Source organism: Fukomys damarensis, unplaced genomic scaffold (genome assembly GCF_012274545.1).
Source record: "Fukomys damarensis isolate Sample0158 unplaced genomic scaffold, DMR_v1.0_HiC HiC_scaffold_28, whole genome shotgun sequence".
In the NCBI taxonomy this organism is placed as follows: Eukaryota; Metazoa; Chordata; class Mammalia; order Rodentia; family Bathyergidae; genus Fukomys; species Fukomys damarensis.
Window position 1 is genome coordinate 36,789,208 of NW_022900940.1, and position 15,605 is coordinate 36,804,812.

Here is a 15,605-nt window from a genome sequence, read left to right on the forward strand (position 1 = left end):
TCAGTGGTTCCACTGCCTGCCTTGCAAGCGCAAGGACCAGGGTTTGACCCCTGGTACCAAAAAGAAAAAAAAAGATAGTTTATGATTTCGATGAAGTCTAACTTAGCCATTTTTGTTCCCCCTCACAGGGATGCTTTTAATGTCAAATCTATGAACTCTCTGGCTAGCCCTAGATCTCAAGATCCTCTTCTTTACTTTTTCCTGGAAGTCTTATAATTACGTTTTATATTTAAGTGACTAATTGATCCAGTTTGAGTTAAATTCTGTTTTAGTTACAATACTAACAAGAAGTTTGTTTCTGTTTCTGCTTGTGGATGTCCAATTTCCCCAGTGTCACATATTAGAAGCTCTACTTCCTCTAATGACTTCTGTATTTCTCCTGTCTAACCAGTTGTACGTGTGATGTGGGTTCCCTGCTCTGCTGCACTGATCTGTGTTCTACCCTTCTGCCAATATCACAGTCTGGATCTCTGTAACGGTAGCTGAAATCAGGAGAACTAATCCCGCCCATGTTATTCTTTTTCAGTCTAACAGTCTCCCAGTGGAGCTACACACTGACTAGTTTATTTATTTTTTATCAGAACTATTGCCACTACTGTAGTTCCTCTGGCTTTTCCGTACACTTATTTCAGAACAAATGAATATAGAATATATCTGCAAAAGATCTTGCTGGGATTCGGGAGGGGGGGTGAAATGCTGGGGATCAAACCCAGAATCTCTAGGGCAAGCACCTCACTACTGAACTCAAACCCAGCCAGGCTGGAATTTTAATAGCAAATATGTTGACACGACATTTTGGCAATAACCAACATCTTTAGTATTTGACATTCATAATCCATGAAAATAGTACAGTTGTCTCTCTACTTATTTAGGTCTTTACCTCTTATCAGTGTCGTTTCTAGTACATAATATATAGTATATAGCTTCTAATATATAAATCTTGTATGTTTTATTACATTTATACTTATTTCTCCTTTCCTTTTTCACTGACTTGTATGCTATTTTTATCTTTTTTTTTTCGGTACCAGAGATCAAACTTGGGCCCTCGCGCTTGCAATGCAGGCAACAGAACCACTGAGCCAAACCCCAGCCCCTTTTACACTATGTTTAATTCTGGAGTCCAAATGCTCACTTGCGCTTGCGAGGCAGATGGCGGAACTACTGAGCTAAATCCCTGGCCCTCCTGATTTTGATATACTGCTTTTGTACGTATCCTTGACCTTGCCGGCCTTATTTATTCAGAGGGTTTTCTGCCAGGCATGCTGGTGCACACCTGTAATCCCAACACTCAGTAGGCTGAGGCAGGAGGATTGATGAGAGTTCAAGGCCACGCATACATAGTGAGAACCTATCCAGAAAAGAAAAACAAAATAAAAAGCAAAGTGGGGGTTGTTTTGGTGGCTTTGATTTTTATCACGATTCTTTGGGATTTTCAACATGCACATTCGTGTTGTCTGCAAATGGGGACAGTTTCAGTTTTAAATTTTTAACCTGCATGTTTTTAATTCCCTTTTCCTGCCTAATTTCACTGTTGGAAGCTTCCAGTATCATGCTCAACAGCAGTGGCCAGAGCAACTGCCTTTGCCTTGCCCCTGATTTGGAGGAAGATGTTCGGTCTTCTGGCACTAATTATGATACCAGCTGTGGGTTTCTTGTGGTCGCTACTCTGTACTGAATGGAGGAAGTTCCCCTCTATTCCTTTTTTCAGTTCTTATCATGAATGGCTGTTGAATTTTGTCAGGTGCTTGACCTGCTTCTGATACAAGGAGGTAACTTTTCTTCATTAGTCTGTTACAGTAAGATGGGAGATCGGTAAGATGGGAGATCGTGTTGAAAGATTTGCTAACAGTGAACAGGCGTGCATCACTGGAATAAGCTCTGCTTGGTCATGAAGTATAATTCATTTTATTTACTGCTAAATTTTGTATGCTAATATTTTGTGGTGGCCATTTACATCTATATTCTGAGGGATACTAGCCTGCAGTTTTCTTTTCTTTTTTTTTTTGATACTCTCTTTGGTTTTGGTATTAATTTCATAAAATGAGTTGCTAAACATTCTTTCTGCATATTTTCTGGAAGAGGTTGCATAAAATTGGTTTTGGCTCTTCTAAATCTTTGATGCGAAATCTCTAGAGAAACCCTCTGGGCTGGGAAGATTCTTTTTCAAGAACTTTAAAAACTCTGCAAAATTAAAGCCCATCATGCTAGCCCAGGCCCCAAATCCAAGCTACTGAAAGGATCACAAGTATGAGGCCAGCCTGGGTAACTCAATAAGAATCTGTCTAAAAATGGGGGGCGGGCCCTAGGGATGTGAGCTCAGTGAAAAGGACTATTTGGTCCCTAGTATGTCTCTCCCTCTCTCTGTCTCTCTCAGAGGCACACAAATTCTACTGGATATCATGGTATGTACCTATAATCCCGGCACTCAGGAGGCTGAGGCAGGAAGATCACCTCAAATTTAAGGCTAGCCTGGGATATACAGGAAATCCCTGTCTCACCCCCTCCCAATTGTAAATTAAATTTTGTTAGTGGTTACAGAATAATTCAAATTACTTCACTGCGGTTGAATTTGGTAATTTACGGCTTTTGAGGGAAGTCTACTGTAGCTGCCCACATTCTGCTTGCCACATTCTTTCTTCCTGTTATTCCAAGATTTCTTCTCTAAGTTTCCTTTCTGTTTCAAGAATTTCCTTTAAAAGGTCATCTCTTTAGGGTAGGCTGCTGATGATAAATTCGTTTAGCTCCCTTTGTCTGAGAATGAAGTGATTTCCCATCCATTCTGTGACCCACCCCCACCCCCGCCGCCCACCGTGCTAGGAATCGAACTCTGGGCCCTGCGCTTGCCAGGCAGGCGCAGCACCACTGGGCTACATTCCCAGCCCCTCTTACTGCTTTTAAGCTTTTATTTTCTTTAGGCTTTAAGCGTCTTTTTCCCCCTTTGGTATGGGGATGGAATTCGGGACCTTGCGCTTGTGAAGCAGGCAGCAGAACCACTGAGCTACATCCCCAGCCCGTCTTTAGACTTTAAAATTTACCTAAAGGTAGGTGTGGTGGCGCACACTTGTAATCCCAGCACTTAGGAGGCTGAGACAGGAGGATTGCCATGAGTTTGGGCTAGCTACATAGTGAGCTATGGGCTACAAAGTGAGTTCAAGGGCTGTCTGAACTACACTGGGAGACCTTTCCTATCTCAGAAAATTAATTAATTAATCAACTAACTAAACTAAGTAACTAAGATGTTTTGGGTTTTGGTGTTTTTGATGGAGGGTATTTATCCTGTTTGGGTTTCACACAGTTTCTTGAGGCTATACGTTTCCATCTTGTGCCAAATTTAGAAAATCCTAAACCAAATTTTAAAAAATAATAATTTAGCCCTACCCTCTTTCTCCTGTGTCCCCTCTAATATGAAAGTTAGTCATTTGTTATAATCCCCAGATCTGAGGCTCTGTTCATTTTTCCTTCTTGCAGACTGGGTAATATCCGTTATTCAATCTTTCCGCACCCTGCTCCTTTTGTCTGTCCATTCTGCTCTTGAGAACAGCCGATGAGTTTCGGTCTAGTTACTGTATTCTTCAACCCCACCGTTTCCAGCAGGCTGTTCTTCAGGTCCGCTCTTTGCCGGAGCCTTCTATTTCTTGCAGATCCTGTTCATTTTCCACTTGTTTTCAGGGCATCCCACCTCCTTGTTGAAGCCCATTTTAAAACCTCTGTCAGATAATTTTAACAGCTCTTTCACCTCAATGTTGACACCGATTGTCTTATATATTTGGCTCGAGATCATCCTGGTTCTTGTATGACAAGTGAATTCTTTTAAAGCCTGGATGCTCTGAACCTCTGGATCTCATGTAAACTTTCCATTTCAGCTGGTTTTTATGATACACTCTCGCAGGGAAGGAGAGCAAACCTCCCTGGTACCAGTGTGGGAAGAAATCCTGGGTCCCCATCCTAACTCTATTGATACTCAGGTGCAGGGGGCTCCCCGTTTAGGGCAAGTGGGGTGAAAGATCCAGCTCCCCACCAGGGCTCCCTAGTGGCTGGAAGGAGCAGTCCTGGCCTCCAGGGCTCTATGGCCTCCCTAGCACTGCCCCGTAGCAAAGCTCAGGCTCCGGTTTCCTTCTGCTGTTGGAAGTGGGACTATGGTGGGTCCTGAAACAGTGCCTGAGCAGCAGTGTTCTGCCTTACTAGGCTGCCTTTTTCCAGGTCTTCTGACAGTGAGGAGGCTTTTGCTGGAACTTGTTGTGCTCCTTGTTATATCTAGGTTTTTCAACATCTTCGGCCCCGAGTCTGGGACACACAGGCAAAGAAAACCCAAGGGACTACCCTGTCGTCCTTGGGCTCCAGGTCCTTAGCTGGCTGCCTTGTTTTCTTTCAGAGCCTCCTTGTCTTCCATATAATGCCCAAGGATTTTAGTGGTCAGTAGCAGGATGATCTAGAAAAGGTCCTGCCTATTGATCTACCCAGAAGCAATAGTTTGAGCTAATACTTTTTGAGGGACGAGTGGGTTGGGGAGGGTGACAGGGATTGAGCCCAGGCCACTCACACTAAACTACATCCTCCACCCTCTATTGTTTTTTATGTTGAGACACGGTCTCATTAAGTTGCTACGTTGTGCAGGCTGGCCTCAAACTTGCCATCTTCCTGCCTCAGCCTCGCAAAGGGCTACAATTACAGGGGTGCACCACCACAAGAAATGTGTTACGTTTTTCAAAAGCTTTTTATTACAGAGAATTCCAAGCCCATGCAGGCACAAACAGAACTGTCCAATGAACCCATGTGCCTGTCGCTTTGCTTCAACAACTATCAGTAACTCATGGCCAGCCCTGTTTCACCTTCACTCTGGCCTCTTTCCTCCCTAGACCTCTCATGTTTTATTCATAAACAAAACAAAACAAAACAAAGAAACAAACAAAAAAGCCCACAGTCTAAGCTCACTTCAGCACAAAGAAAAAGAAAAAAAAAGAAAAGCCCAAGACTGTGAAGGGAGGAAAGAGATGGCAGCTAAAAAGTGGGCCTTGGGTCTTTTATTTTCTACATTTTTCTCTTGCTCAAATTTTACACAAGGATCTGGTCCTCTTACAAGCAGATTTAACATGAACCTACAATACTGACACACATCCACTGCACCTACTCCGACTGCCTGGGAAACAGCCCACACCACAGTCTGTCGGAGGCTGCAGGCTTGTGGCCTGCCTGATCCCGGCGGGTGAAGAGGCAGAACCCGTTCCCGTGCAGGGATAGTTGGGCCCTCCAATGGCTCAGACTTCGGGCTTGCTATGCAGTAAGTGCTTCACACAGAACAAAGCTTCTGGAAAGGTTTCTTCTCAGCTCGTGGAAGGATGCTTTCAACAATCCTCACCCTGCCAGACAGCCAGCCCACCACAAAGGCCTGTCTGTGGCTGAGGCTCCCGCCACCCAACCCCAACCCCCCAAAACCCACTCAAACGAGGCAAGTCTGGGCTCAGTGACTGGGGCTGCAAGTGCTAACTGGCCGGCGGTAAGAAGCTGTTCCGATCCCAAGGATGAAAGAAAGCAAACTCTCAGCTCTTCTAGAGATGAGATGGAATGTTTTCTAACCCTGGGTCTGAGTGGCAGAAACAAGGCAATGCAGGCCACACAGAGGAGAGAGCAAAAGTGGCCCTGACCTTAGTCTCACCACGGGCCAGGGTGACGTATCACAGCCCACCGCAGTGACCACTTTGTCTTCTACTTTAAGTGAGAAAAAGAAGCGAATTCCATATGGTCTAGCCATTCCACTTCTAGGTAGATTCGGAACTGAGAGCAGGGACACAGTTATTTGTAAACCCATGTTCAAAGAAGCATTGTTCACAACAGCTGAAAGATGAAAACAACCCAATGACTATCCATAGACGAATGGGTAAACAAAATATCGCACTATATGAGGGAATATTATGCAGCCACAAAAAGGAAATTCTCAAACATGTTACCACATTCATGAACCCTGAAAACATACGTGCTAAGTGAAGTAAGCCAGACACAAGAGCACAGATAACACATGCCTTTTCTACAGGTGGCAACAAATTCAGGGAGACAACAGAAAATAAAAAAGCTGGAGGGAAAGCCAGGCATGGTGGCGCATGCCTGTAATCCCAGCACTCGGGAGGCTGAGACAGAGGATCATTGTGGGTTCAAGACCAACCTGAGCTACATACATAGTAAGTTCCAGTTCAGTGTCAACTACAGAGTGAGACCCTGTCTCAAAAAAACAACAACAAAACAACAACAACAACAACAACAAAAAGCTGGAAGGAAAGGAGAATAGTTATTGTTTAAGGAATGTGGTGCTTTTCTGTGGGAAAATCCTGGAAATGGGCAGTGGCGATGGTTGCATGACATTGTGAATGTACTTAATACCATCAGAACATGAAAAATGGTTTAAAAGGTCAATTTTTATTAAACTCACACACATATAATCATATATGAGGGGGGGAAGCAGAGAGGGAGGAGGGGAAAAGAAGAGAGAGAGAGAGAGAGAGAGAGAGAGAGAGAGAGAGAGAGATCTTAATTCTTTCCATGATTCTGGTAGCGAACCAAATTGGACAAGAACCAAATCAAATTCAGTGGTTTACGTTCAGTGTTGATCTTGTAAGGAAATTTGATTTGGTTCTTGTCCAACTCAGTTTACAAGCAGAATTGTAGAAAAAATTAAGTTCATGAAGCTAGGTGTAGGTGTGTGTGTGCGTGCACGCATGCATAGACACGTAAGTGTATATGTGTGTACATATGTGTTACATGTATATTTGTATTATACATATATATATGTATGTGCATTATACTGTTTGTATCTCCACAATAAAAACACAAAGAAATTACAGACCCATATATAAATATGCAAGAAAAAAAATGTTGGCTTTCCCCCATGAGTGCACAATGCTTACAAAGAGACAGAAAAAGGAAGTAGCAGCGGCCAGCTACATTCCTGAATCCTAGCAAGTGGTCATTTTCTAGAAAACAGCACTGTGAAAGGAAACCATCTCACATTAACAATGGGGAGACTGGACAGCCAGTGATAAGGTCACTGCAAACAAGTATTTTAGGCCTTGATTAGATTCAATCCACTTGGCCAATTTTGTTGACAAGCTTTATTTGGCTGTAGCTTTTCTGTCACTTAGGAAGCATAATCTTTCAACGCAGAGATTTCGCACTCTAGCGATCTGCTTTGCTTATAGCACAGAGAAAGGAAGGGTGGACAGCGGCCTTGGAGTGACTGGCCTCAGAGACAAATAACTGCATCATCCCACTCACTGCCAGGCAGAACCTCAGAGATGGCAAGTGCGTCCAACCCAGCGTTTTCAGGCTGTCCCCTGGTCTAAAACAAGTCTGAAAAGACAAGTGAGGAGACCTGGCCATTGGGGAGAAAAGAGCACACGCTCAGCATCTCTGAGGGTCAGGTGATGCCAGGCAGGGCCACACTCCATAGGACAGGCAAATGCTCGGGACATCCTATGAGACAAGTGCTGACGCTCCTGAGAGCCAATGCTACAGGAACAGGGGGGAACTGTTCCACGTTTTAAAAGTCTAAAGAGAAATAATTAAATATTAAGTGAAGCTTAAACAGATCTTTTTTTTAAGGTAATTAGATCTTGATGTGTAAAACTATAACTAAAATCTTTAGGACAAACTGAAAACAAAATGAGTAAACAAAATATCGCACTATATGAGGGAATATTATGCAGCCACAAAAAGGAAATCCTCAAACACGCTACCACATTCATGAACCCTGAAAACATACGTGCTAAGTGAAGTAAGCCAGACACAAGAGCACAGATAACACATGCCTTTTCTACAGGTGCCAACAAAAGATTACCCGTTTTCTCATGTGTGATGCTGAATAAACACTGTGGTTTTGTAAAGAGATACCCTGTTCTTAACAGAAGTTCACAGATGTCTGAAGGAATAAACTGCCACCATGCCTGCAACTTATTTTCAAACAATTCATCATCATCGACAACAACATCTCTCTCTCTCTCTCTCTCTGTGTCTTTCTCTCACACATACAGAGGGCAAGAGAAAATTATTTACTATGGTAACAACTGCCGATTCTGGGAGAGGATATTCTGTGTGCATAAATGTCATCCCGATTGTAACTATGAAAATTAAGAATTAATTAAAATTAAAATTAGAGAAAGTAGTAAGGTGCATCTCACTGTGCTGATGGTTACTAGAAAATAAACTGTACAGCCATGTAACTGTACGCTTTTTTTTTTTTGGCACCGGGGATTGAACTCAGGACCTTGTGCTTATGAGGCAGGTGGCAGAACCACTGAGCTAAATCCCCAGCCCATGTAACTGTACTTTTAAAAGCTAGTGTGCTTGCCAAGTGTGGTGGCACATGTCTGTAATCCCAGCACTCAGGAGGCTGAGGCAAGAGGATTGCAGTGAGTTCAAGGCCAGCCTGGGCTACATAGTGAATTCAAAGCCAGCTGGAATGGGCAAAACCCTGTCTCAAAAAGAGAAAGGAAAAAAAAAAAAAAAAGCTAGTGTGCTTGAAGTCGGATGACAACTAGAGCAACAAGTCCCTCCAAATGGTTTTAACCTGCCATCGTGCTCTGAGCGGCAGTGTCCCAGAGATGCCTCTGAATTATAAACAGGATGTCTCAGGCAAGGAAGTATCAGCTGGGGTCAACAATAGCTCCCACCCAATCCATAAATCTGAAGCAGCTTTCACCCAAAAGGAGAGATGAGTCAGCAGCCATGTGACCCAGCTCTTGCCCACCCACCACCGACTGGCAACCTGGGGAAAGACCCCTTCCCACCCTGTGGACCAGGCTGTGGTTCCTCTTCTGAAAGTTAAGAGCAGTGGCCCTTTCTTAGTCCCACCAAGAAAGTTACTGCTCCGGGGCTGGGGATTTAGCTCAGCGGCTCGGTGGCCTGCCTTGCAAGCACAAGGAGCAGAGTTCAATTCCCAGTACCAAAAAAAAGAAAAAAGAAAAAGAAAAAAGAAAGTTACTGCTCCAAAATCACAATATCATCATTGTCTATCACATGACAAAAGCATTTCTTAAAGCCTTCAATTGACAAAGCAGAAATATTATGGTCATAAATAAGTGAATCTCCCAGACATGGTGTCACATGTCTACAATCCCAGCACTTGGAAGGCTGAGGCAGGAGGATCATTGTGAGTTCGAAACCAGCCTGGGTTACATAGTGAGTTCCAGGGCAGTCTGAACTACACAGTGAGATCCCATCTCAAAAACAAACAAACAAACAAACAACTAACTAAATAAATAAATCTTAATTTTAAAAAATTATATGACAAAGGAGGCCTAGAGTATCTTGAAAGATTAAGCCAATTCTTTCTGATTCTGAGAACATTTCTTTTGAAGCCATTTAATAATCAACACCAGAGGACAAGCCCTAGTTCCAACCAGATCCGCACTTACCTCTGCCATAGGCCCTGGCTTTCTTTGGGTTGAGCTTGGGTTTGAGAGGAGCACCTGGCTTGAGTTTGGCTTTGGGAAACTGGGACAGGTAAGTCATCACCGAGTGCTCATCCACATCTGGGTGAATAATCTCTTCAGGCGTGATGACCTGGGACGAGGACAAAGTAGGTGAATGCTGGCATCACTCTGTTACAAATGTTAAGAAACTGAGTTGGCTTCTCATATAAGTGGAATCACATTCACCTACACACCAAGAATGACAGAGTTTTGAACTTTTTAGGGTCCTCACCAGCCCCTTTGGAAGCTGTGGGACAAAAATTCAAGCCCTTCACCTCCTCAAAGATTATTTTCAATGCTCTGGTCAAACTCTCCAGAAAGGACAAAGGAACAGACTATAACAAAACAGGAGGAAGAAGAAATAAGCACACACATGATTAGAAAATATTACCCAAAAAACTCATAAAAGGGCCTCTTCTGCTCATAGATTCACTGTGTGCTTCTCTATTAATACCCTACTACTGCAGTAACATAGAAAAGACCCATCGGTGACAACACAGAGACTTATTAGATATGTGGTCTCTAGACCACAGATATTAGCTATTAGGGGCCGTTTTTTAAAAGAAAAGTGAGGAAAGAGTGAATTTCTCCTGACATTCAGCTTCACAGCAAGACTAGACAGGCAATCCCTCTGAAGGTGTCAACAATCTCAGCTCCCCAGATGTCCCCAGATTTAAAGCATGTGAAGTCCTTTCTGCCTCCAACCAGGGTGCCGAGCACATAAGCCACCTCCTCGGATAGACAGGCTGTCCCGTAAGCCAGGTGAATCAAGATGATGAACAGATGAACTCAATTTCCCTCTCTCTGCGATAGCAAGCCCCAGAAAACATTCCGAGCACTACATTAGCCTACAGGAACAAAACAGCTATTTGGGTTTGAGCAGTCGCCTACAATACATTCCATAAAAAGTAGGATGTGTGCTGATTTGCCTCAGCGGCTCCTTTGACAACTTCACAGTGCCAGCATCACATGAACATCAAAAGGAGATGGTTTCGGGTTTAGGATCAGAAGAAAAACATACCATATACCACTTCTTTGGGTTGGATGAGCCAAGAAACAGATCATGTAGCAGAGACATGACTTCAAACCAAACCAAAAAACAGTCAAGCTCTTTCCACCTTCCAATGAATCATGTTACAAAATATACTCAATTTAACCCTGAACACCAACTCTGACCTTAACAGAGCCCAGAGCAAGGTCCTCAGTCCCATCGCACCGGCTACCTATACATTCTCTTTGACAGGGTTTTGACCCTGGGAGGCATGGTACTTACTTAGGGGGAGTTTAGGGGGAAAAACACTGGTTTTCCTCCCTGTTAACAAGACAGGACTCAACCAAGGAACATGGCCTCTGTAGACGGGATCTAAGACTTTCAATTTCCAAATTCTTTTTGTGTGATAGGACTAGGAACACTGTAAGGTCTTCCATCATTTCCAGTATGGTGATGTTCCACCCAAAAAAATGTACATTTCAGCAGTTCACTGTACTAATAAATGATGTTTGGAAAAAGGGGCCACTTTGAGCACCTCTTGTAATTGTAGAGGCCAAAAGTAACTTGTATTAGTCTCATGTCTCAATAAATTTAATGCTAAAATATTTATACAGGTTTTTCCTGATGTATATATTGTGTATTTGCATACACACACACACACACACACACACACACACACACACACGTGTGATACCACAGTACTGACACCACAGCAGCATACTACAGTAGCCAAAGCTCAAACTAAGAGTTAAAAATTTTGAAAGTCTTCAAGATATGCAGCAAAAAAGAACAGAAAAATTCCAGCATGTGACAAAGAGTGACATGAAGATTCCTGGATGATGTACAAGTACCTAGGTCCATGAGAACCTATTATTACGGTAAGTGGAGCAAGATAAAGGTCAGAGGAACGCTCTTTGAAGGCTGAAGGCTGAGACAGTCAATCGCCTGTCTGACCCAGAAAGATGTCCTGAGTGCCAGAAACAAAGCCAAGGGTGAGAGATGATACAGGCATACATACCTGCGGGACGCCCAGCCAGTCATCTGCCTGCTGCATGGCTTCTCGGGCATTATCCACAGGCTTTCGTGGATCCCAGGACTCCCAGTCTGGGCACAGACCTGTTGACACACACAAAAGATGCTTTTAGCATTAGCTGACTGAAGAGATTAGAAGAATCCCTGGGCTGAAACATAAACCCATTCGGTCTCAACTCAGAATAATCTCCCCCAAATTCTCAGTGAATGGCACATTTTATGGGCAAAATTTGCCACCGACAGGAGTGTGCCAGAATGGAAACTGCTCTACATTGGCACCCATTTCTCCTTTGCTGTGCTGCTCTGTATGAAGACGCACTTCACGTTCCTTGAAGGTCTGCTATATAAACAAATCCTGTAAAACTGTTTGGGCCTAGTGCCTTTACATAGAAGAGATTGTTTTGAACCTATTCCTGGCTATATCTAAAAGAACAGAATTAATATACTGTGTGATTCAAAAGTCCACTTGTTCAGGCCAGGAATTTAGCTCAGTGGTTCTGTGCCTGCCTCCCAAGCACAAGGACCTGAGTTCAATCCCTGGTACAAAAAAAAGTCCACTTGTTCAAGGGCACAGTACTGCCAGGCATGGTGGCACACGCCTGTAATCCCAACACTTAGGAGGCTGAAGCAAGAGGATTGCCCCAAGTTCGAGGCCAGCCTGGGCTACATGCTGAGTTCAGAACCAGCCTGAACTACATACACAGGGAGGAGACCCTGTCTCCAAAAGGGAGAGGGGTGCAAGCAATCCTACGATTATTTTAAGAGCCTTTGAAGCACAAGTAGTATAAAACTAGAATTAAAATCCTCAAATTTAAACTCGAAAGAGGCATCCTAAATTGTGTCAGGAGACAGAAGGAAGGGGGCACAAGGACATGAGCTAACAGTGCTTCAAATCACCCGAGATAACTCCAGTTTAGAGCCTGTGGGGGAAGACTGAGGCCTTGAATCAGCCCCACTCCCATACGCAGCTGACATTAGCCTATCTGCTCCGAGTGTGCTGAGAACCATCACCTTCTAACCATGAACATGCCCAGCACATAGAGAACACTTGGTAAAAGGAAAATATAATTGTTAGGCTTTTTTAAATTAAAAACAATTTTGGGAGGGATGTATAAACTCTGGCACTGGTTTTTCTGTTGAGCGTGTACCAGCAAACTCTACCGATCTATCTAAACCCTCCAATGGGGATAATTACAATCGTGGGGTGCACTCAACCAAGGGTGGAGAAGGCTCCAACTGGATCCTGACCGAGCACGGATCCACAGAAATACAGAAAGGGGCAAAGAAAACCATATATAGTCAAACCAGTGGTTAATAGAAATGGGTACTTTCCACTCCGTGGAATTTTTTAGACTTTCACGCCAAGCCACCTAATAGGACCACATGTTGCTGTTGAAGCCAAGGAGAAACCAGGCCCCAGTGTGGGAAGACACAGGACTCTGGAGTCTGGAAGCTAAAAACCAAAGCCTGCTTGAAGCTCGAGCACTGAGACCTTCGCTGGGCACTTACACAAATGGCTGGATCTGATGCTGAGGCTTAAACATGCCTGTGGACACGCCTAGAAGAGCTGGGCGAACAGCGTGTGTGCTCCCGCTGTCTGTCTTACACAGCAACCACAGCAAAGCTAGAATTCCCACCACAGCCGCGGGCCCAGGACCCACCCACTCCCACGGAGGGATGGATGAGGGAGCGGGGCGCTTACCCGGGGCACAGCTGTCCACCAGGGCTCCCAGGGCTTTGCCGTCCTGCCAGTTCTGGTTAAAGTTGGTGATGGGCAGGTAGGGGATCTTGTTCTGGATCCAGCCCAGCAGCCTCTGCTTTGGCGTCTGCTTCTTGGCGTCATCGTCCCCTTCGTCCTCCCACACGGGCATGGAGATGGAGTAGTGGAGAATCAGGGTCCACACCAGGCCCAAGATGAGCTTCAGGTTCCCATCCACAATGGCCTTGCTATCTGAGGAGACAGGCGCAGCTTGGTCATCCTTGGGTTGTGCTCCTTCTAAAGAAGTAAATGCGCTTTCCCCCATTAGAGAACCGTACCGAGTGAGCAGGTGCATTGCCAAATAACTGCTTGAAAGTACTTGAGGGTGGGAAAGGATGAAAAAATGACTCTAAAATGTCATTAACTGATGCCACTGTATCATGACAACACATTATACATTGTATTATTGTTTCTCTATTCTAGCGCATACTTAAAATTTTACGTAATAAAAAAAGTTTATCATTGAAAGAAATCATGCCAGGCGTGGCAGCGTATGTCTGTAATTCCAGCATTCGGGAAGGGAGACTGAGGCAGGAGGACCACAAGTCTGAGGCCAGCCCTGGCCACACCATGAGTTCACTACATAGTGAGACCCTGACCCAAAAATCTGAAAGGAAGAAAAAAACGTTCAGAAATATAGACCAAGAGAAAGGAGTGGGCGCCTCACAGGCAGCAGTCTGATACTGGTGGCATAGTCTATCAGACTGTGTGTATACTACACTAACAGCTACCCGTGTGCTGCTAAACAATCAGGTTTTCTGTTGGTTGCTCATTCGTTAGTTTGTTTGTGTACTTCTCTGTTGCTTTGTCTTAGTGGTGCTGTGGATCAAACCCAGGACCTTACACGCTAGGCAAGAGCCCCACCATTGATCTACATGTCCAGTCCTACAAAAATTTTCCCCCAGTACTGGCGATTGAACTCTGGGCCTTCCCAAGGTTTTACTAAGTTGAGCAGGCAGGGCTCAAATTTGTGATCCTTTTGCCTCAGCCTCCTAGAACACAGGGATGACAGGTATGTGCCATCATGTCTGGCTTATGATTGGTTTTGAAATGCTCCCCCCTAAAAATTATGTCCTAGTCACCATTCCCCTATAAAAAGTTGTTTCTATTGGGCCAGGGATTTAGCTCAGTGGTTCCGCCACCTGCCTCGCAAGCACAAGGATCCAAGTTCAAGCCAAAAAGTTGTTTCTACACACTCTTTATCTACAGGTTCAAGAAGCCAGCTTCCCCTTAAATCTCACCAACAATGAGTGATATCAATTGTCTTCATCTCAGCTACCCTGACAAGTGAGTCATTCAGAAGAGGAAACCCCAAAGGGGCTAAAGCAACTGGACAAAGTCTCTGGTGGCCAGGAGGGTAAGCGATTAAGCCAAAGTCCTCCAAAGTCCTCCCTCCACCAGCACTTCCGTTTCTCTGTCCGCTTTCCTGTTTCCACCTACACCATCCAAGCACAGACATCTGTAGAAGCAATATCTCCTCTTTTTCTCTCTCCTTCTAAACATCATCCACTGAAACTTCATCTCAGCGCTATCGCCCCACCCTGTCCCACCCAGCCACCAGCAGCCACCTGAACACGGGTTAAATACAACCGAACTACACATAACGAAACTCAACAACAACCACATGAAAAGCACATACATGCTGCTGGGGCCTGCTTGGCCTGCCACTCAACACTGAAAGGCTGGGGCTTTTTAAAAAAGTTAACCTATTGTTACATTTCTTGCAACAAAAGACCTTATTTAAAAGCCCACACCCAGAGCCACAGAAACCAGAATTTCACAGTTGTACAAATAGTATCTATATCTGATCATCTATCTACATATGATCACCGACACTGGACAAATAAACATCACCATAATCGGGCTGATAAGTCCAAATCCAAACAATCCTCATTCCAAGTTAAGGTATCAAGAGGTATTGTGGTTTGTTTTGGTATTGGTACTAGAGATTGAACCAAGGGCTTTGTGCATGCCAGGCAAGCATCCTACTGCTGAGCTACATCCCGAGCCCTTTTTCTTTTGAGACAGTGTCTCGCTGAGTTGCCTAGTGGTGGCCTCAGACTTGTGATCCTCCTGCTCAGCCTCCTGAAGACTTAGGGTAACAGGCACATGTTACGACATCCACCTGCATCCGGGAATTTCTATGTAATCAACTGATAAAAAGACGAGCAGGACTATTTCATTTACTCATACATAATTCATGGGGTCCAGTAGAAAATGGCAACTGGGGGGCCTTTTGATCAAAAAGTATTAAGAGGGCCAGGATTTAGCTCAGTGGTTCCACCGCCTGCCTTGCAAGCACAAGGTCCTGAGTTTGATCCCTGGAACCAAAAAAAAAAAAAAAAAAAAAAAAAAAAAAATTAAA

At 44.3% G+C, this 15,605-nt stretch overlaps 1 protein-coding gene across 5 annotated transcripts in view; it reads right to left on the reverse strand.

Moving 5' to 3' along the window:
* The window catches only part of Flnb (filamin B), a 96,325-nt gene that overhangs the window by 69,120 nt on the left and 11,600 nt on the right, over positions 1-15,605 (reverse strand). For all 5 annotated transcript variants that reach the window (XM_010612759.3, XM_010612758.2, XM_010612756.2 and 2 more), the window contains exons 2-4: positions 13,184-13,432; positions 11,468-11,565; positions 9,402-9,549 (exon numbers count right to left, since the gene is read on the reverse strand). In XM_010612759.3, coding sequence (XP_010611061.1) covers positions 9,402-9,549; positions 11,468-11,565; positions 13,184-13,432 — 495 coding nt within the window. The remainder of the gene's footprint in view (positions 1-9,401; positions 9,550-11,467; positions 11,566-13,183; positions 13,433-15,605) is intronic.